At 45.3% G+C, this 23,164-nt stretch overlaps 1 protein-coding gene across 1 annotated transcript in view; it reads left to right on the top strand.

Annotated features, from left to right (window-relative positions):
* The window catches only part of prkdc (protein kinase, DNA-activated, catalytic subunit), a 300,538-nt gene that overhangs the window by 171,022 nt on the left and 106,352 nt on the right, over window positions 1-23,164 (top strand). Inside the window, 5 exon segments of the mRNA XM_085992889.1 lie at window positions 6,115-6,180; window positions 6,650-6,722; window positions 12,569-12,717; window positions 13,831-13,971; window positions 20,434-20,553. Of these exon segments, the coding sequence (XP_085849015.1) occupies window positions 6,115-6,180; window positions 6,650-6,722; window positions 12,569-12,717; window positions 13,831-13,971; window positions 20,434-20,553 (549 nt within the window).

Genomic DNA, 23,164 nt, shown 5'->3' with positions numbered 1-23,164 from the left:
ACTTTGTCTGATCCTGTCACTGTTTTCCAAGTGCTCTGCTATTACATCTTTTATAATGGACTCTAGCATTTTCCCCACCACTGATGTCAGGCTTACCGGTCTATAATTCTCCGTTTTCTCTCTACCACATTTTTTCAATAGTGGGGTAACATTAGCTACCCTCCAATCCATGGGAACTGTTCCAGAGTCTAGAATTTTGGAAGATGACCAGCAATGCCTCTACTATTTCTAGGGCCAATTCCTTAAGTACCCTAGGATGTAGATTATCAGGCCCTGGGGATTTATCGGCCTTCAATCCCGTCAATTTCCCTAACACCATTTCCCTACAAATACTGATTTCATTCAGTTCCTCCCTCTCATCAGACCCGATGTTCCCCGACATCTCTGGGAGGTTATTTGTGTCCTCCTTTGTGAAGACAGAACCAAAGTATGTATTTAATTGGTTAGCCATTTCTTTGTTCCCCATTATAAATTCCCCTGATTCTGACTGCACGGGACCTGCGCTTGACTTCACCAATCTTTTTCTCTTCACGTATCTATAAAAGCTTTTACAGTCAGTTTTTATGTTCCCTGCAAGCTTACTCTCGTACTCTATTTTCCCCCTCTTAATTAATCCCTTTGTCCTCCTTTGCTGAATCCTAAACTGCTCCCAATCCTCAGGTTTGCTGCTTTTTCTGGCCAATTTATATGTCCTCTCCTTGGATCTTATGCTATCCCTAATTTCCCTTGTTAGCCAAGGTTGAGTTGTTTTATTTTTATGTCAAACTGGGATGAACAAATTCTGTAGTTCATCCATGCGATCTTTGAATGTTTGCCATTGCCTACCCACCGTCAACCCTTTGAGTAATATTCCCCAATCAATCCTACCCAACTCGCGCCTCATACCATCGTAGTTTCCTTTATTTAAATTCAGGACCCTAGTCTGAGTCAAATACTTCACTCTCCATCTTAATGAAGAATTCGATCATATTATGATCGCTCCGCCCCAAGGGGCCTCGCACAACAAAATTGCTAATTATTCCTTTCTCATTACATAATACCCAGTCTAAGATGGCCTGAACTCTAGTTGGTTCCTCGACATATTGGTCCAGGAAACCATCCCGTATACACTCCAGGAATTCCTCCGCCACAGTATTGTTACTAATTTGGTTAGCCCAATCTATATGTAGATTAAAGTCACCCATGATAACTGCTGTGCCCTTATTGCACGCATCTCCAATTTTCCGTTTAATGCCATCGCCAAAATCTGCATTACTGTTTGGGGGTCTGTATACAATTCCCACTAACATTTTCTGCCCCTTGGTATTTCTCAGCTCTACCCATACAGATTCCACATCATTAGAGCTAATATCCTTCCTTACAATTGTGTTAATCTCTTTAACCAGCAATGCTACCCCACCTCCTTTTCCTTTCTGCCTGTCTTTCCTGAATATTGAATACCCCTGGATGTTGAGTTCCCAGCCTTGGTCACCCTGGAGCCATGTTTCCGTAATCCCAATCATATCCTATCTGTTTACATCTATTTGCGCAGCTAATTCATCCACCTTATTACGAATGCTCCTCACGTTAAGACACACAGGCCTAGAAATTGGGTTGGGGCGCCAAAGTGGCGCAAAAGTCGCCTGAGCGCAGGATTTAGCGCAGCGATCGGAGTGATACCGATCGCCAGAAATTCAGTTTCCGTGCCCCTCGAGGGAGACGGGGCGAGGCTCGAGGCGCTCCACGTCCCTCTTAGGGCGCTGAAACTGATTATCGCAGCGCTACATGCTGCGGCACGGCACGCTGCGGTACTGCAGGCCTTCCTCCCACTGTTAAGGGGGAGGTGCCTGCAACAGCGCGATCCCCGATCGCGAGTGCCGGCAAATGAGCCCGGCACCAAGGAGAAGTGCCGGGCTCTCGGGAAACAGCCGGCAATGCTGCGGGGGGGTGGTTAGGAGGTCGGGGACGGAGGTGCTGGCAGGCGGCCGGCGAAATAGCGGCCGCCCCGCACCTCCACCTTAACTTGCGCCGCTGCCGGCACAGTAAGGCCCCGTGAACCGGGCGCGGGTAGCGAGCGGCGCAATTGCGGCGTTCGCTACCAAATATCGCGAACGGGGCACGAATGGGGCGCTGCGCACACCGATGACATCATCGGTGGCGGCGCAGCGCAAATGCCTAACGCCACCATTAGCACCCCTACTGAATATCGCCGGAGACGCAGCCAGTGGCGCTACCGCCACTGACTGCCTCTTTAGGCGCTAACAGGTGGCGCTACTCACCCAATTTCTCCCCCACAAAGCCTTCAGGCTTGTTTGTCCTTTTAGAATTATTATTATTTACTGTGGCCATGTTTGATTTAACCCCTTGATTTCTCTGACTGCCACTTTTGCTTTTCTCCTTCCTGTCTTTTGCTTCTATCCTTGTTTCCCTTTCCTCTGTCTCCCTGCACAGGCTCACAACCCCCTGCCATTTTAGTTTAAACCCTCCCCCACAGCACTAGCAAACACTCCCCCTAGGACATCGGTCCCGGTCCTGCCCAGGTGCAAACTGTCCAGTTTGTACTGGTCCCACCTCCCCCAGAACCGGTTCCAATGTCCCAGGAATTTGAATCCCTCCCTCTTGCACCATTCCTTCTATTTCTACTCTGACTGGCAGGTGGCACTGGTAGCAACCCTGAGATTGCTACCTTTGAGGTCCTATTTTTTAATTTACCTCCTAACTCCCTATATTCAGCTTTTAGGACCTCATCCTGTTTTTTACCTATATGCACCACGACAACTGGCTGTTCATCCTCCCCTTCCAAAATGCTCTGCAGCCGCTCCGAGACATCCTTGACCCTTGCACCAGGGAGGCAACATACCATCCTGGAGTCTCGTTTGTGGCCGCAGAAATGCCTATCTATTCCCCGTACAATAGAATCCCCTATTACTATAGCTTTCCCACTCTTTTTCCTCCTGTCCTGTGCAGCAGAACCACCCATGGTGCCAGGAAGTTGGCTGCTGCTGTCTTACCCCGATAAGGCATCTCCCCCAACAATATCCAAAGCGGTATATCTGTTTGAGAGGGGGATGGCTACAGGGGACCCCTGCACTACCTGCATGCACCTACTACTCTGCCCGGCGGTCATCCATTCCGTTCCTGCCTGTGCAGCCTTTACCTGCGGTGTGACCAACTGGTTAAATGTGATATCCACGACGTCCTCAGCATCGCGAATGCTCCAGTATGTATCCATCCGCAGCTCCAGCGCTGCAGCTGGATACACTTCCTGCACACATGGTCGTCAGGGACACAGGAAGTGTCCCTGATTTCCCACATTGTGCAGGAGGAGCATACCACGGCGCCGAGCTGTACTGCCATGACTTGCCCTTTAATTAATTCAAATTAAATTAAATCAAATCAATCCCACCAATTACACTACAATTAAATGATATACTCAAGGGTCCTTGTTTACCAGCAGTCCCCGCTACACAACAGAGACCCTAGAAACTATAAACCACAAAAATTAAGTTTGGAAAAAGCGAGAAAGAGAGAAATACTCACCAACTAATCACTTACCTGCTTTCTGGTGACATCACACTTCGATTACTTTTTGCTTCTCTCTCCCGCTCTGTTTAAATCAGCCTCTCCCGCTCTCGGAGCTCGGTTTAAATCAGCCTCTCCCGCTCTCGGAGCTCGGTTTAAATCAGCCTCTCCCGCTCTCGGAGCTCTGTGCCTCTCGCAGGTCCGCTTCTCCCGCTCTCGGCTCTGTTTAAATCAGCCTCTCCCACTCTCGGCTCTGTTTAAATCAGCCTCTCCCGCTCTTGGAGCTCTGTGCCTCTCGCATAAATAATAGCAAACACCATTCGCCTCACTGTTATTTTGACTGCAAATTCTGACCCGATATTTTTGCCCAGGGATGTGACTGAGCTGTGTTTAGATTGTGCACTGAGCATGTGCAGTATATCTAATTTGCCAGTTTGCATGCGTACCATTGTATTTAACTTTAGCTTCTAGCAATATTTTTCAAAAGTTTTTAATGAGTTATTTGAAGAAATGCTAGAGGACAAATTTCAAAACCTTTATTCAGGTAAAATTAGACTGAGTTTTTTTTAAACAGAAGGCATTAAGCTGAAGAAAGCGAGTGTCTTTTCTTATTGAAATTAAGTTAATTTTTCAAATTACCTAACTTGGTTATCACGCATGTTATGTTGACAGAAAATGTAAACATTCTAATTGCTAAAAGCTGTTGGTCACCGGCACACAGCCTGTCCCCATTTTATTTGTTTTTTTTCCAAGAAAAGTGAAAGCTCTAATTACAGCCTGTACCAAGGTTCATGATTAGAATGTTTACATTTTTCTTATAGCAGAGAGAGAGAGACCAAAAGACAAAAAGATGCATGTCCAGGAACTAATCACAAAACACCAAATTCTTTGTTTGCAGAGATGCCGTGCAAAGTTATAAACCAGCAGTGCCACATATGGGATCGACCCCCACACCAGTACTGTCAGGCCCACATCCTACCCCTCCCTTCTATACTGACTGAAACCAGGATTTAGACCCCAATTGTGGCAAACCTCAGCTCTGCTTTCCAAGACCCATGCTCCCTCTTCACTGTGATGCCAGGTCAAAGGACCCTCCCCCATGCTGCTATTTTTTTCCTGCCTCTCTGCAGTACTGTCAAACTCGGGACTTGCACCCCAGTTCTGTCAAACTCAGGACTTGCACCCCAGTTCTGCCAAACCCCAGGACCATTGCCCAGTGCTACCAAAGCCCTGGACTACTGCTCTTACTACCAAAATGCAGAACCTTCAAGGGTGACTGAAACCCATTCTCCTTCTCCAGTACTATTAAATACCAAATGTCTACCTCCAATTGGAGCATCTTGCATACCCTGTTGCTGTGGATTCTCAGCATTAAAAATGGTAAAGCGTAAAAATTAAAAGCATAATTATTAAAGGGATATATATCAATTGTAAAAATCACTCATTTACAGTTTTTGCAGAATAATGGAAGAGTTGTGAAATGAAATCCCCAAAGCCACCAGTAAGAATCGCAGAATATAATTTCATAAAAATTGAATTTGACTTGTTCAGTCACTGTACATCAGTGTCCCTGATGTATCCCCTACATGACAAAGACACCCTTACTGTTATAAATCAGCAAAATCTCTAACTCACCATGAGCAACTATCTACTCGTAATATAGTAATGATCTTACATTTGCACGTGCTTCTGATCAACCTTTTCCATTATGATGTCTACATTTATAATTACATCCACCTGCTAGTGGAAGGGTATAATTACAGCATGACAAGTTTACATAGGCAGTTTATAGAAATTTGTATTGGAAATATAAAAATAAGCACAGAATACATTACTGAATTATGCCTGTGTGCTCTGATCTAATTATCCGCTGCCCTCTAATATAAGCTTCACTAGAAGACTACACTTGGTCTTCATTCCCCTGTGCAACACCACAGAAGATCAACTAGTTTTATACAAGTATTAAGTGGTTAAAACTTATTTGATTTTCAAACTTTTCTGTGAGCATGTTAAAATTGGTGCTTCCAACATGCAAAAATATTTGTCATTTCTTCTAGGTGGTAAATAAACTGAATTCCCTACCATTTCAAGCTAAAACAATATGAATATCAACAAAAATATCACTAATTTGAGGCTGTCTTCTTAACATGTATGGCCCCTGAAAAATGTGCATGGAACAGTAGCCGTATCCATTGTTAAAATGCAATTCATTTTAAGACCGAATTTATATAAAATTTGTGTTTTAGTACAGCTGCCAATTAGAATCGTGAAGTATTCTAGCAGGGAGATACTAGGGTACAGTCTGTTGATGTACTTACATTAAGTGACACTGAGTGATGGACTTATGTGGTGAGGCATGAGTATCAACTGAGCAGGGGTATGGTTCATTATGTGGGGAGACCTTGAAATGGGGAAGGGAAGAAAATGGAAAGGGTTAAAACAATAAAAATGAGCTTGAATGTTCCAATAAATGCTGCTTTGGGGATGGAAATCTCAACTGGCAAAACCTGTCGGCCATTCTGTTGACTTCCGTAAATTGTTACAGTATTCCTGACTAGTCAGCGAATGGCTTTTGCCGTTATCAGGAGTTCTCAAATCATTTTTCTTTTACAGAATATCTTTATCTTTGAGAATCTGATCGATGTCCAACGCACATACAACTTTCCTGTGGAGATTGAAGTAAGTAGTAGTCCTTTCTACAATACATCAGAGTGTGCGGAGGGTGATAGATTGTGTATTTTCTGTCCAAATGCTTTTGTGTTGTTGCATGCTTATCTGGGTGTTTGTGCGTAGAGGAGTAAGGAAGAAGAATTAGGAGTGACTGTGACGAAGGAGAAAAAAACAAGAAAAATAATGCATCAGAAAAATGAAGATCAAGGAAACAAAAAGGGTGAAAAGAAAGCTTGGGAAGAAAAAAAATGAAGTTTGGCAATACATCATTATAAATATTGTACTGGAATCTTGTACAAAGAAACCCCTTTGAGAACCCAGTTTCATTGTTTCCATACTTGATATGTACACAGAAAAACATACTGAGAAGGGGGGCAACTACAAAAATATAAGGGGAAAAGTGCAATGTGTGGGAAATATTTGATCATGATATGAAAGATCTGCCACTTCTTTCAAACCATTAAATGTCCTGTTAAAGGTCCCAGTGGAAAAGAAAAGAAGGTATTTTGCCATTCGAAAAGAAGCAAGAGAAGCAGCAGCGGGGGACTCAGGTTTGTGTGGAATTTTATTGTATAATCTGGATTTGGGGATAAATTACAAATTGGCGGATCTCAATAAAGTGTTAGAGGCAGAAATTCCGATCCCTACGGGTGAGTACGCGCTGTGTACTTACCCGTAGGGACATCGGAAATGCTGGTTTCAGGCATGCACTGTGCATGCGCTGGAAACCGGCATTTCCAATCTGTCAAGAAAGCTCTTGACAGATTGGTCGCCTGCCCTAGAGAAGGGCCTCTGCGGGTGGAGAGTTCCGTTTTTTGAAGACCCTCCGCCCGCAGAAAACACTTACAATTTTTGCGCCTGTAAAAGCAGGCCTACTTTTACCAGGCTAAGAGTTGAAGAAAGTTTAAAAAAAAGAATTTTCCACTGATTTATCATTTTTCAGTAAAATACTTTAAAGAAAGGTAAGTTTATTTTTAGCCCCGTTAAAAAAAAATTAATTTTTGAAAAAAATAATTATTTTTGTTTAAAATAGTTAATTTATAGTCATTTTAAAAATGTGATTTTTTTAAAAATGTATTTGAAGTTTTACTATGAATGGAGATTCCCTGCTCTGATTGGCTCCCCATGGCCCACGTGATCCCAGGGACGCTGCGAACTACCTGTGCCCACCGGCAGTTTGAAGAGGCACAGCAACGGAACTCTGCGCCTCCTGGGAGCCCTTCGGTCCAGGCGGAGATTTTTCCAAATCGCAGCCCTCCGCCCGCGGGAGGCCTGCAAACGGAATTTCTGGGCCTTAATATTTAACTTTTTTAATATGATTCCTTCACCATCGGTGAGGTCACCAGACAACAATATTCGTGACTGCGAGTGTGCTAGTCATACTACAACACTGGACGTGTGCAGCAACTTTTCATTATTTTTTTCTTTGCAAAGTCTGTGTTTTGACTTGTTTTTAAGAGGTATAATAAGGTGCTCTATGAATGCAGGACCTTTTGTCCATTCTTTCTTATTATTTTTGCCTCTAATAAAGCTTTTATAGTCTTAAGCACTACATATTATTTCCCAGCTGTATGGGTGGGCTGGTGCCCTGTTCTCAGGAGTCTGCCAGTGTCACACTAAATGTCAGTTCGAAGGTGCATTAAAGAGTCCCAGGGTCACTTGCTGTGATCGCTCTTTCTTCCTCCATGTGAGAAAGTCAGCACCTCAGTTCAACACTTCCCTACAATGTCATAACTGAGGTAGAGAACTCTTATGGGGGCTTCTGGGTGTGAACTCTGGTCTCTGAGAGCAATCACACAGCACTTCAAATCTCCTAAGTAACATCATATTCTGCCACTCCCAATACATCTCTTTCGATGTTTGGTTCCAAATAACGGAGCGTAGAACTGTTTTGGCTGCCGTAGTTTAAACCTCTTTCTCAGTCCCCTGTGAGTTTTACATGTTAAGTAAAATATTTGTTAAAGCAGCAGTTCTTTGTGAGTTTCCGCATGCACTCCTATTGCAATGATTTAAAAGCACTCTTACTGTGGCTATTGGTACATTTCCAGCAAGGATTTAGAGGCATTGAAGAATGTGGAAAAAAAGATTTCCAAGGATGATACAAGAACTGAGAGGGTACAACTATCAGGAAAGACTGAACAAGCTGGAGCTCTTTTCTGTAGAAAAGAGAAGGCTAAGGGATGACCTGATAAAATTATGAAGGGGTTTGAAAGGGTAGACGTAGAGAAGATGTTTTCACTTATGGGGGATAAAGGTGAACCAGTGGATGTAGTATATTTGGATTTCCAAACTGGCATTTGATGATGTGCCACATAAAAGTTTGCTATGCTCATGGGGCTGGGGGTAATGGGCCAGAAATTCGCGGCCAAAGGCGTGAGTGCGCTCGGGGTACTCACGCATCTGGCCGTTGGAAATGCCGGCGTTCAGCATGAACAGCGCATGCGGGGAACGCCGGCATTTCCAGACCTCGAGCGCGTGCGACTGCACAGGCAGCGCTTGCGCAGTGAACTTCGTAGATTTCATTCATGAAATCCGTGAGGGTAAGTCCTCAGAATTTACACTTGAAAAAAGCAAGTGTAAAGTGGTTCATTGGCTGCGGAGGAAGAAACATTTTATCGTGGAGCTTCTGAAATGCAATATTTTTGTTTGGGAAAGGGAGGGAAGTTATTTTAAGAAATTTTAAGTAAGTTTTAAAGTTAAAAAATTTTTTTTTTTTTTTTTTTTTAAAAAGGGTTTTCAGAACGGTAGGTAGAAGGAGCAATTGTGGCTGTGTGAATGGACTGTGAGAATGCGTTATGTATGTATGTCCACATATATTCCTTTACGTATATGTATGTATGTTTTATATTCCTTTACTAATGTGTATGAATGTATGTTTTTAATTATGATTTTCCAATAAGTTACTTTCTCTGAAAGTCATAATTAAATAATACATTCATACACATAAGTAAAGGAATATATACATAACACGCAAAGGAATATATACAGACATACATACTTTCAGAAGCTCCACGATAATAAATATCTTCCTCTGGAGCAACTGTACCCATGCTTTTTTCATGTGTAAGTTGTAATGACTTGACCTCACTGAAAGCATTAATGAAAGCGGCGAATTATACTGCGCACGTGCTGCCTGTGCAGTCGCACGCGTTCTGCCTCTGAACCCCTTCGTTCAGAGGACAGGAAATGCCGGTTTTCCCCACATGCACTGTGCATGCTGAAAACCGGCATTTCATCCAGCCAGGTGCGTAAGTACCCCGACCGTACTCGCGCATTTGGAAGGGAATTACTGGGCCAACATTTTACATGTCAATAAAATGAAAAATTTAACAATTGCACGACTTGCCCCCTCGCATCTGCGACTGAGGGTCCAAGGAGGTGCATTGCGCAAGAGGTCATCATCGTACGTATCCTCACACTGTTCCCTTTGGGGAACTGTATGAAGTGGTGGAAGGATTTATGGCCGTGATTAACGCTCATTCCGTGACCGTAACCATCTTTGAACCAGCCATTAGGGTGGTTAGTCCTATGGCGGGAGGGTTTTACGGGCTCCCACAACCCATCTGAGGGGGGGGGGGCCACCAACACCCACGGACGCAAGTATCCCGCTGGATGTCCACCCAGAATATAAAGTTGGAGCTCCGACTCCACTTGCCGGGACTGTCTGGAGTGGGGTTCAAAACCCTACTCCTTCTGGCCCAGCGGCGGGGATGCTTACTGCTACGCAAAAGGCCCACTCCGCACAAAAGGTGACACCCATACGTTTCCTGCGCCTTTTCCCTCCCCGTGACTGGAGCCCTATGCTGCCATTTCACGTTGCTAATCGGATTGGGCCTTTGTCATAGCGGTAGGATCCCCGCCGCTGGGCCAGATCAGGGTAGGGTTTCGAACCCCGCTCCAGACAGTCCCGGCAAGTGGAGTCGGAGCTCCGGCTCTAAATTCTGGGTTGACATCCAGTGGGATATTTGCGTCCGTGGGTGTGGGTGGCCCCCCCTCCTTGTATAGCTTGTGGGAGCCCGTAAAACCCTCCCGCCATAGGACTAACCGCCCTAATGCCTGGTTCAAAGATGGTTACGGTCACGGAATGAGCGTTAATCATGGCCATAAATCCTTCCACCACTTCATACAGTTCCCCAAAGGGAACAGTGTGAAGACACGTATGACGACGACATTGCTAAATAAATAAAATTTAAAAAATTCTTTTAGGGCTTTTAAAAGTCTTTAAATCGCTTTAATTCTGTTTAAAACTACTTCAGATTACTCAAAATAATGTAAACATTTAAAAAAGTTTATAAAAGTTACCAAAATCTTCAAAAAACTTCCAAAAACCTATTTAAACTGCTGCTTTGCATGTAAAAATGGTTAGCAGCTTGACAGAAACATTGGGGGCGTGTCCAGTGAAACTGAGACCTCAAGGGGCGTGTCTCACTTGCACTGCACGCTCCTGGCTTCGCGCTGGCTGCACTCCTGGGCGGCGTGACGTCATACGCTGCCCGGGATTCTTCTTCTGGAAACACCAATTCCAGGCGTCCCTGGAGCTGATCGGCAGTAGCGCGGGGTAAGTGTAAATACGGGGCTTGCACGCGCTGCAAGCCCCGTTCTGGAATTTCTGGGCCAAGATAAATATTAGCATGGATAGAAAACAGAGTAGGTGTAAATGGGTCATTTTCCGGCAACTAGTGGGGTGCCTCAAGGATCAGTGCTTGGGCCTCAGCTATTTACAATCTATGTTAATGACTTAGATGAGGGGTCCGAGTGCAATATATCCAAGTTTGCTGACGATACAAAGCTAGGTGGGAAAGTAAGCTGTGAGGAGGACACAAAGAGCCTGCAAAGGGATATAGGCCACAGGTTAAGTCAGTGGGCGATAAAATGGCAGATAGAGTATAATGTGGGGAAATGTAAGGTTATTCACTTTGATAGGAAGAATAGAAAAACATTTTTTTAAATGGTGAGAAACTATTAAGTGTTGGTGTTCCGAGAGATTTAGGTGTCCTCGTACAGGAAACACAGAGAGTTAGCATGCAGGTACAACAAGCAATAAGGAAGGCAAATGGCATGTTAGCTTTTATTGCAAGGGGGTTGGAGTACGAGAGTAAGGAAGTCTTACTACAATTGTACAGGGCTTTGGTGAGACCACACCTGGAGTACTGTGCACAGTTTTGGTCTCCTTATCTGAGAAAGGACATACGTGCCTTAGAGGCGGTGCAACAAAGGTTCACTAGATTGATCCCTGGGATGAGAGGGTTGCCTATGAAGAGCGATTGAGTAGATTGGGCCTGTACTCTCTGGAGTTTAGAAGAATGAGAGGTGATCTCATTGAAACATACAAGATTCTGAGGGGGATTGACAGGGTAGATGCTGAGAGGTTGTTTCCCCTGGCTGGAGTGTCTAGAACTAGGGGGCATATTCTCAGAATAAGGGGGTGACCATTTAAGACTGAGATGAGGAGAAATTTCTTCCCTCAGAGGGTTGTGAATCTTTGGAATCCTCTACCCGAAAGGGCTGTGGATGCTGAGTCGTCGAGTATATTCAAGGCTGAGATAGATAGATTTTTTGACTCTAGGGGAATCAAGGAATTGGAGTTGAGGTAGAAGATCAGCCATGATCTTATTGAATGGTGGAGCAAGCTCGAAGGGCCGTATGGCTTAATGCAGCTCCTAATTCTTATATTTATGACCACTAGTTTTAAAAACATAAGATAGTCACTAATAAATCCAATAAAGAATTCAGGAGAAACTTCTTTACTTGGATAGTGGTTAGAATGTGGAACTTGCTACCACATAGAGTAGTTGAGGTGAATAGCATAGATGCCTTTTAAGGGGAAGCTAGTTAAGCATATGACCAAGAAAGGAATAGAAGGATATGTTGATAGGGTGAGATGAAGTATATAGAGTGGGAGGAGGCTCATGTGGAGCATAAGCACCGGCATAGACCATTTGGGCCAAATGGCCTGTTTCTGTGCTGTAAATTCAGTTTAATTCTCTGTAAAATGTAAACAAAATCACAGAACTCCTCAGCGTGTCACCTGACACCAAAAATGTCGCAGTTCGATGAGGCACTTGCCATGCCCAGTCAACACTGATGAAGTATCTACAGAGAATTGTGTTGTGCACACTGTGTCTCTTCTAAATTCAGGGTGGGAAAAGACTCTCAACACGGCAGATTCTTTATTCATAAATTAGGGGTTGGAGCTCAGTGCATTTTAATTTTTTTTCTCTAACAAAATAACTTCATTCAGGGCACAATTTGGTGTTCTTTTAGATTGTATTAGTTTAGCAAAATTATAAACAGAAACTACAGTTGATAATAGAGATTGGGTTTGTCAAAAATGTAACCTTCACAGTTCTGTGACTTGACTAAACTTTGCCTGTGTTGGTGACTTCTCTTTATCCAGATGAACCCCATTATTTGTCCTCCCAGTCGTACATGGTAGACAGTAGTCTCAGTGAGGAAATGAGTCAGTTTGACTTCTCTACTGGTGTCCAGAGCTTCTCGTATAGCTCACAAGATCCCACGCTACCCGTTGTTCGTACCAGAAAGACGGTAATCAGTTATTTCATACTTGGGGTGATTATCCGGAATGTATTTGTTTTGGGCTGAACTTGTTTAAGTTCAGTTTAGTCAAATTACAGCATCATAAATAGAATGGGTTAATGAGCCTGTCATTCTTCTTGATATAATTTGACCCTTAGATACAGTATGTGGGTTCATCCCCATTTCTTTCTTCACTCTTTTTAAGCCTTTCATGGTTATTGCTGCTATGACTGTAAGTGAGCTTCATTGTGTAATGGTTTCTATACCAGCATTCAGTTGCTATTTGGATAAAGTGTGATGACCATGTCCTAAAGTTTTGTTTGAAATTGTTTCTGAATTTCATTTGCCTTAGGAAATCTGTGCTAAAATTTAACCTGTATTCTGTGCTTCCTCCATGAAGCGAAAGTATCATTTTGTTGATGTTTGTGGAACCTATGCCTTCTATATAAGGCAGGATCAAACATATCTAGCCAGTGATTTGTTTTACAAAAGCAAAATACCACAGGTGCTGGAAACCTGAAATAAAAACAGAAAATGCTGGAAATACTCAGCAGGTCAGGCAACATCTGTGGAGAGACAAAAAGCATTTGGCAATTTTGTGGTCCAAGAAATCCTCAAAATAAATTAATGGGGTTGCTTCTGTATGCGAAGGTTGAACAAATTATGGGCATTTGGTGATCTAACTTTATTATTATGGTCTTTGTGAAAAATTACATTGGCTACTATGAATATGTAAATTTATAACAGGAGAGTATCCCATATTTTCCCCTCATTGGGATTGTAGACCTATTATGTGCATATTGAAGGAAGGAAGGAAGAAGGACGTGAACAAATGCAGAGTGCGTGCTGACAAAACTGGTTGATCTGTGTAGGAATTAAATTTGAGTGTAGATTTGAATCATCATACAACACGACAGTTTGAACACCATCTGTTGCTTTAGGAGGTTTCAGAAAAGTTCAGAATGTGAATTGTTTTTCCCACTGACTTTCTGACTCATTTTATATATATTTTTGGAAAAATGTTTTCAATTATAAACTGCAACCTAAAGGTTATAGTAACATTCAAAATAAGAACAAACTGGAAAGTTTAAGGCCTCACAGTTTTCTTGTGTATTCCTGCAGGAGTGGATGGAGTCAAGTGTTGTGCAGAATGATATTGTGGAACTTGAGATGGATGAGATGAACCAGCATGAATGTATGGCGACCATGACCGTGTTGATCAATCACATGCAGAAGACTAACATCACACCAAAAGTTGAAGAGGTTAGGAAACCAATTGTAGTATAACCTATTTAATTTACTGATTTCTATGACACCCACATGCCACTGAAAAAGGTTCAAACTAATATAGGTTTCTAAAATGTTGCATGTTTATCCAAGTAAGTTTCAAAAGGGACTATTTATCTAAATAAAGAAAAAGAAACTAATTTATATCCACATCAACAAGATTTCCCAAAGTACTTCACAGCCAATTAATTACTTTTTAAGTGTGGTCACTGCAGACAGATGTGGCAGTGAGTTTGTGGACAGTAAGGTCGTACATACAGCAAATGAGATAATGATCAGTTGACCTGTTTTGGTGGTGTTGATTGAGCAATGTATCTTGGCTGGGAGAGCTCCCTGCACTTCTTTGAATAGTGTTGCGGGATCTTTTATGTCCACCTCAACAGGCACATGGGACCTTGGTTTAATGTCTTGTCTGAAAGACGGCACCTCTGATAATGTAGCACTCCCTCAGTACTGCATTAGAGGGTGATTTTTAACATTCTGACGCACTGGGAGCGGGGGGCCCAGTAGCGTGCGGGAAACCTAGAAGTCTGGGTTTCCCCGCATGCTCTGGAGTTTTAACTCCACGGTGTGTGTCTTTTGTCATTGACTGGATCCCCGCCCGGATGTCAGCCTGATTGACCGGCCTGGCTTGCAGTCGGGCGGGGAATGTTCCGCAGGAGGCTGCAGGATCAGGTAGGTCTGATCCCTGATCCAGTGGGGGGGGGGGGGGGGGCGGGGTCTGATGGTGGGTGAGTTTGGGGGGCCAGGAGGAAGCACTCCTGCTCCTCGTAGCCCTCAAGGAGTGGTCCCCAAGGCTGTCCTCTCCTCACTTTAGCTGCCGGGTCTCCCGAGGCCCGGGACACCTGGTCGGCCACAGTTAAACCTGCAAAGCAGGTTAAATCTGAGGCTTCCAGCCTCATTAACATATTTAAAATGCAAACCTGCCTGGGAGGGGGTTGACTGTCCGCCCCTTGTCCTGCCTGAGTAAAACCTGGAAGTCAGCGGGTTGGAGTTGGCTTCCCGACGCTGTTCCATTTTTTGCCCATTTAATCCCCCCACTCTCACCCAATCCTACTGTTAGATCTGTGTATCTTAATGTTGTGTCCTTCAATAATCAGACAACAGACTGCAGGGAACGATTCAACAGGTGTTTACTGAATGAGGGTTACTCTAGAACTAACACTAACTGCACAGATCACTACTCAGGGTTTATATACAGGTGTGGTCACTGCCGGTACTACAGTATACAGGAGCTGTAAAAAGCAGTTCTCTCCCTTAAAGGTACATACATTACAATTCCTCCCCTTTTAGATTAACAGTACCATAACACTCATTTAACAATTAAATATCAAATTAATTACAATTAACACTTTTAACATGCAACATTAGCTGAAAATAGTCTATATTTATAAATTCAGTCTTTGGGGAGGCTTCCTGATCCTTTCTGGATCGCGCCTTTCCCGAGTGTCTTGCTCTTGGTGCGGAGGCGATTCTGGCCCCCTGTCGTCGGTTGGTTCATCAGCTTCCGATGCTACTGTTTCTGGGGTAGATGCGACCTGTACGTCGAGTTCATCACCAGGTACGTATGGGCGAGGCATGGGGTTGACTTGTTCCTGTGACTCTAGGATCTGGTCAGCATGGTGTCTCACGATGCTCTCCCCAACGTCCACTGTGTACATTAGTGGGCCCTGCCGTGTGCATATCGTTCCTGGCTGCCATTTTTCTGTTCGGTAGTCGCGGGCCAAGACTGGTTGCCCTACATTGAAGCTCCTTGTTGGCTTCTCATGGATGTGCTGGAATTGCTTACTCTCAACATCTCTTCGTACGTTTGGTCTGACCAAATCCAGGCGAGATCTTAACCTTCGGTTAAAGAACATCATGGCTGGGGCCTGGTTGGTGACTGCATGTGTCGCAGGACATGTAGGCGAACAGGAAATTGTCCACCTTGTGCTGCAGCGGAATGTTGTCATTGTACATAGCCTTTATTGCCTTCTTAAAGGTTTGTACGAACCTCTCAGCCAATTCATTTGTGGCTGGATGATACGGGGCGGATGTGTAATGCCTTACCCCATTCTTTTTCAAGAACCTCCGGAACTCTTCGGACACAAACTGTGGTCCGTTGTCAGAGCAAATCTGTTCTGGCAAGCCATTCCTGGCAAAAATGGTCCGTAGGACTGCAATACTTTTCTCCGTGGTGGTGGAGGACATTTTGATGACCTCAGGCCACTTCGAGTGCGCATCCAAGGCTATTAAAAACATTGAGTCCATGAATGGACCGGCAAAATCAATATGCACCCGTTGCTATGGAGATGAGGGCCACTCCCATGGGTGTAGAGGGGCCTGTGGTGGTGCATTTTGGACTTTCTGGCATCCTGAGCAGCTTTTTGTCAGGTCCTCGATTTGCTGATCGATCCCCGGCCACCACACATAAGCCCTAGCAAGGCTTTTCATTTTCACCCCTCCCAGATGACCTTCGTGAAGCTCATTGAGCACTCTCTCCCTTAACTTGTGTGGATCCCGAGTGGTAATTCCACCCATCAAGGTCCCCTGGCATACTGACAGCTGTTCTCTTCTGGATGAGAATGCTGGCAACAGTGAGTCGCCATGTGCTGGCCATCCCTTCACCGTCAAATCATATACCCGAGACAGTGTCGGGTCATTTCGGGTCTCCTTCTCTATACCAGCGTTAGTTACTGGCAAGCATTCAATTATAGTCGAATTAAATATTTCGACAGGATCCACTGCTGGTGCTTCCTCCGCAGTAGGCAGCGGCAGGCGTGATAGCCCATCAGCGTTTCCATGCTGTTTCGTGCCCTTAAACTCGATTTCATATTGGTGCGCCCCTAGAAAAAGGGACCATCTTTGTAGCCGTTGCGCAGTCATCACCGGAACGCCCTTCTTTGGATTAAAGATGGAGACCAGTGGTTGGTGGTCAGTCAGCAAGGTGAACTTCTGCCCGTGCAGATAGTGGTTGAACTTTTTCACTCCCCACACTAGGCTGAGGGCCTCCCTGTCAATCTGGGCGTAGTTACGCTCGGCTGAGATTAGTGATCGTGACGCAAAGGCTATTGGCCTCTCTGAGCCGTCCGAGAATTTGTGCGACAGCACCGCTCCAATGCCGTAGGGTGACGCATCACATGCCAACCGAATTGGTAATGCCGGGTTGTAATGGGCCAATACCTCTTTCGATGTGATTAGTGTTTTGCTCTTCTGGAAAGCTCATCTACATTTGTCACTCCACTTCCATGACACCCCAGTTTGCAGTAGGGTGTTCAGTGGGTGTAGTATTGTAGACAAATTTGGCAAGAACTTATGGTAGTAGTTTACCAGCCCGAGGAACGACCTCAGTTGTGACGCATTTTCCGGTGCTGGAGCCTTGACCACTGCCTCAATCTTCTCTGGGGACTTATGTAACCCCTCTTTATCGATAACGTGGCCACAATACGAGATCTGTTTTCAAAAAAACTCGCATTTGGGGCGGTTAGCTCGGAGCCCATATTCCTGCAATCTAGTGAGCACCTGCTCCAGGTTGGCAAGGTGATCACTCATTTTCGCCCGTGACCAGGATGTCGTCCAAATAACACTGGGTCCCTGGGATCCCTTGCAGGACTTGTTCCATTGCCCTCTGCCAAATAGCCGGAGCTGATGCTACCCCGAATACCAGCCGGTTGTATTGGTAGAGACCTTTATGGGTGTTGATTGTGAGGTATTTTTTTGATGCTTCTTCGACCCCCATTTGCAGATACGCCTGGGCCAGATCAATCTTAGTGAAGCGTTTCCCTCCAGATAGCGAGGCGAAAATATCTTCAATCCGCGGAAGTGGATATTGTACGGTGTGAAGGACCGGGTTCACTGTTACCTTAAAGTCCCCACAGATGCGAACCTTCCTTGGTTGCCCAGGCGTGCTGCTCAACGACTTTTTCATCACAGGGACGATGGGTGTAGCCCACTCGCTCCAGTCTACCTTGGACAGTACACCTGAACGTTCCAGACTCTCCAGCTCTGCTTCGACGGCTGGGCGGATCACATAAGGTACCGGTCTGGTCTTAAAAAATTTTGGGTTTGCATTTTCTTCAATTTTAATCATCGCTGTCATGCCTTTTAGTGTTCCGAGTCCTTGCTGGAACACTTCTTTCGTGTCAGTTAGGATCTTTGACAGTCGCCCAGGTGTGACGTCGTCATCCTTTTTGTCAGCCACAGTCAGTGCCTGTATGGAATGCCAATCCAGCTGTATCTTCCGGATCCATTCACGTCCTAGTAGTGGTGGTCCTCCATCTGGCAATACATACAGGTCCATTTTTGGTGTTTCCTTGCCGTTATATATAACGTTCACCCTTATTTTTCTTTTGGGGTAGACTTTTTGCCCCGTGTACGTCTTCAAGACAATCTTTGTATCTCTCAAGGGTATATGTGAGAATAGCCGCTTGTAGTCCCTTCGGTTTATGACTGTTAGGGCTGATCCTGTGTCCAATTCCATTTTCACTTGGACTCCTGCTATCTTGAGCGTGACCCAGATAGTTTGGTGATCCTCCGTTTTGATCACATTATGTAGTTTCAGACAACCCAGCTCCTTGCTTCCGGAGTCTGTATCACTCTTCTGTTCGTCTGAACTACTCTCCGTCACCTTATGTACCTTCTTGTACTTCTCCTGTGGAGATTTCTTGCTGCTGGTTTTCTTTCCCGACCTGCAGACTCTTGCTATGTGTCCTACTTTTCCACACTGTCTGCACACTTGGTCCTTGAACCAGCAATCATTATGGTCGTGTGTTGTTCTGCCGCAGCGATAGCACTTCACTGTTCCGTATGACATTTCATTTATGCCATATTCTTGCGGTCTCCGTTGTATCTCTGCAGCACCCCGTGCTGCTGCTTCGTGTGATACTGCAATGCTGAAAGCTTTGTCCAGCGTAAGATCCTTTTCTGATAGAAGCCGTTTCTGGGTTCCTTCACTTTGAAGCCCACACACAAACTTGTCCCTTAAAGTATCTGCTAGTTCCGTTCCAAACTGGCAGTGTTTCGATAGCTTGCACAGTTCCGTTAAATACTCAGCATTACTTTCATCTTTATGCTGGTTCCTTTTGTGAAACTTAAATCTTTCTGCTATCAGCAGCTCTGTGGGGTTTAAGTGGTCCTGTAGGATTGACACTATGTTTTCAAAATCCTTTTCTACTGGCTTCTCTGGGATTACTAGGTTTCGTAGTAAGCCATACGTTTTTGCACCCATTGCATTCAACAATACCAGCGCTTTCTTGTCATCTGGCACTTCATTCGCCTTGCAGTATACTTCTATGCGTTCGACATATGTCGTCCAATCTTCGACTTCATTGTCGAACGCTGTGACACTGCCACTCTTCGGCATTTTTGGGTGTGGTTAGACTGGCTTAAAATGGCGTCTCCTGCGCTTTCCTTTCTTCCCCGCTGCGGCTTAAACTGGCGTCTCCCGCGCTGCTGCCAACGCCGCTCTCGGAGGTCCTCGTGGCAAATGGCGACGCCCTGTGGGTTTTGTGCGCTGCTCCTGCGCTGCTGCCAACGCCACTCTCTGCGGTCCTTGTGGTAATGGAAGCGCCTCGCGTTTTCCTGCGCGCCTCTCTCCCCCGTTGACGCTGCTCGGCCCTTGAACACCGGCTGCGCTCTGCTCTCTCTCATCTCCCCTGTTGATGCCGCTCGGTCCTGAACACCGGCTGCGCCCTGTGCGCTCTGCCCTCTCTCCCCCGTCGACGCTGCTCGGCCTTTTTCTGTGCCGATCGGTCGGGTTCTAGCCCGCCGCTGTCTGGGAAGGGTCTGCGCAGTACCTGTTGCCAGCCGGTTTCGCTGGACCACCGTGACTGGAAAGCCAAGCCTGGCTCTCGACAGCCTCCCCTGCGATGCTCAAATCTCCGCTGGATGACTGGGCGGTTGCCCGTGGTCGACGCCCGTGCTTCTGGACTCGACCTTCTTCAACTGCTCTCCAGGAGCGAATCCCTGGGAGGCGATGCAGAGTTGCAGGTAGGTTCGAATCTGCCACGTCGCCAATGTTCGATCCGTGTATCTTAATGTTGTGTCCTTCAATAATCAGACAACAGACTGCAGGGAACGATTCAACAGGTGTTTACTGAATGAGGGTTACTGTAGAACTAACTGTACAGATCACTACTCAGGGTTTATATACAAGTGTGGTCACTGCCAGTACTACAGTATACAGGAGCTGTAAAAAGTAGTTCTCTCCCTTAAAGGTACATACATTACACCTACCTGCTCACCCATGTTAAAAATTCCCCCCAGAGTGTCAGCCTAGATTTTGTGCACAGGCTCTTGAATCTAGAACCCTCGACTCAAGTGCGATTGGTATACCAACTATGCCAAACTGACACATGGACAAATGTACTTCTTATAATTTTGTTATTATGATAAAATATTGATATTTTGGATTCTTGGATTTAACATTAAGGTGATTTCCTTGTAATCTTTCCTACACAGGAAAAAACCCCACATGAGCTTCCACCATGGATGAAATTTCTGCATGGAAAATTGGGAAATTCCTCAACACCGTTAAATATCCGACTCTTCATTGCAAAGCTCATTGTTAACACTGAAGAGGTCCTAAATTTATTAGCTCTTTTAACTTGTGCTTTTTTTATGTATTTGTTCTCTGTAAAATTCTATGATTCCCTGATCATTTTGATGTTTTTTTCTGCTTTATGTTCTGCCTGTCCAGTTGGGTCGGCAACCTAACTCCAAGTCTTTGCCTATACCAGTGTGCAACCAGCCACTATAAATGCATGCCAGGTTGACTTCCCTTATCTCAGGGCATTGCGTTTCCCTTCTCTCCTGGGCACTGCCCGGCTTTCACTCGGAATATCTCCTGATTACCAGGATAATATCAAGGAATCATGTGATGATCCGATGTCCATGTTCATAATACAAACTGCCTATTTAAATATGTCATGCTGTAATTACATCCTTTATTACAGTGCCATCAACTTAGGGAACCGTGGCAAGCATAATTAAACATAGAAACATAGAAGATAGGAGCAGGAGTAGGCCATTCGGCCCCTCGAGCCTGCTCCGCCATTCAATGCGATCATGACTGATCATCCAAATTCAGTACCCGGTCCCTGCTTTCTCCCCATACCCCTTGATCCCTTTAGCCGTAAGAAATATATCCAACTCCTTCTTGAATATATTTAATGTATTGGCCTCCACTGCCTTCTGTGGTAGAGAATTCCACAGGTTCACCACTCTCTGGGTGAAGAAATTCCTCCTCATTTCTGTCCTAAATGGCCTACCCCTTACCTTAGACTGTGACCCCTGGTTCTGGACTCCCCGACCATCAGGAACATCCTTCCTGCATCTAGTCTGTCCAGTCCTGTCAGAATTTTATAAGTTTCAATGAGATCTCCTCTCATTCTTCTAAACTCCAGCGAGTACAAGCCCAATCGACCCAATCTCTCCTCATACGTCATTCCTGCCATCCCAGGTATCAGCCTGGTGAATCTTCGCTGAACTCCCTCCATGGCAAGAACATCCTTCCTCAGATAAGACGACCAAAACTGCACACAATACTCAAGGTGTGGTCTCACCAAGGCCCTGTACAACTGCAGCAAGACATCCTTGTTCCTGTACTCAAACCCTCTCACTACGAAAGCCAACATCCCATTTGCTGCCTTAACCGCCTGCTGCACCTGCATGCTTACCTTCAGCGACTGGTGCACAAGGACACCCAGGTCTCGTTGCACTTCCCCTTCTCCCAATCTATTGCCATTCAGATAATAATCTGCCTTCCTGTTTTTGCCACCAAAGTGGATAACCTCACATTTATCCACGTTATATTGCATCTGCCATGCTTTTGCCCAATCACCCAACCTGTCCAAATCATCCTGGAGTTTCTCGGCATCCTCCTCACAGCACACACGCCCACCCAGCTTTGTGTCGTCTGCAAATTTGGAGATACTACATCCAATTCCCTCGTCCAGATCATTAATATATATTGTGAACAGCTGGGGTCCTAGGACTGATCCCTGCGGTACCCCACTAGTCACTGCCTGGCACTCAGAAAAAGATCCATTTATTCCAACTCTTTGCTTTCTGTCTGCCAACCAGTTCTCTACCCAAGTCAATACCTTGCCCCCAATCCCATGTGCCTTAACTTTACACGCTAATCTCTTATGCGGGACCTTATCGAAAGCCTTCTGAAAGTCCAAATACACCACATCCACTGGTTCTCCCTTATCTATTTTACCAGTTACATCCTCAAAAAATTCCAGTAGATTAGTCAAGCACGATTTACCTTTTGTAAATCCATGTTGACTTTGTCCGATCCTGTCACTGTTTTCCAAGTGATCAGGCGCCAGAGACCAGGTAGGCCTCATAGCGTCAGCGGCGGGAGGAATTTCGGCGGCGGAGCGAGGCTTTAAAAGGCGCCAGAGACCAGGTAGGCCTCATAGCGTCGGCGGCGGGAGGAATTTCAGTGGCGGAGTGAGGCTTTAAAAGGCGCCAGAGACCAGGTAGGCCTCATAGTGGCGGCGGCGGGGGGAATTTCAGCGGTGGAGCGAGGCTTTAAAAGGCGCCAGAGACCAGGTAGGCTTACTAATCTCCAATCTCAGAGAGGGAGAGAAGTAAAAAGTAATCGAAGGGTGACCTCACCAGAAAGCAGGTAAGTGATTGGTTGTTGAGTATTTCTCTCTTTTTAAACTTTAACTCTGTGGTTTATAGTTTCTAAAGTCTCTGTAGTGTAGTGGGGACTGTTTATAAACCAGGGCCCTTAAATATACCATTTAACTGTAGTGTAATTGGTGGGATTGATTTGATTTAATTTAATTGCAATTAATTAAAGGGTAAGTCATGGCAGGACAGCCCGGTGCCGTGGTATGCTCCTCCTGCGCTATGTGGGAACTCAGGGACACTTCCTGTGTCCCTGACAACTATGTGTGCAGGAAGTGTATCCAGCTGCAGCTACTGGCAGACCGCATTGAGGCGCTGGAGCTGCGATTGAATACATACTGGACCATTTGCGAGGCTGAGGACGTTGTGGATATCACGTTTGATCAGTTGGTCACACCGCAGGCAAAGGTTGGACAGGCAGAAAGGGAATGGGTGACCAACAGACAGAGTACTAGGCACAGGCAGGTAGTGCAGGGGTCCCCTGTGGACATCCCCCTCTCAAACAGATACACCACTTTGAGTACTGTTGGGGGGGATGGCTTATCAG

This window comes from Somniosus microcephalus, chromosome 7 (assembly GCF_052327205.1).
Source record: "Somniosus microcephalus isolate GS21.2 chromosome 7, FLI_Smic_1.0, whole genome shotgun sequence".
NCBI classification, from domain to species: domain Eukaryota; kingdom Metazoa; phylum Chordata; class Chondrichthyes; order Squaliformes; family Somniosidae; genus Somniosus; species Somniosus microcephalus.
The sequence above is the reverse complement of the archived record's forward strand: the minus strand, read 5'-3'. Positions and strand labels throughout refer to the sequence as shown.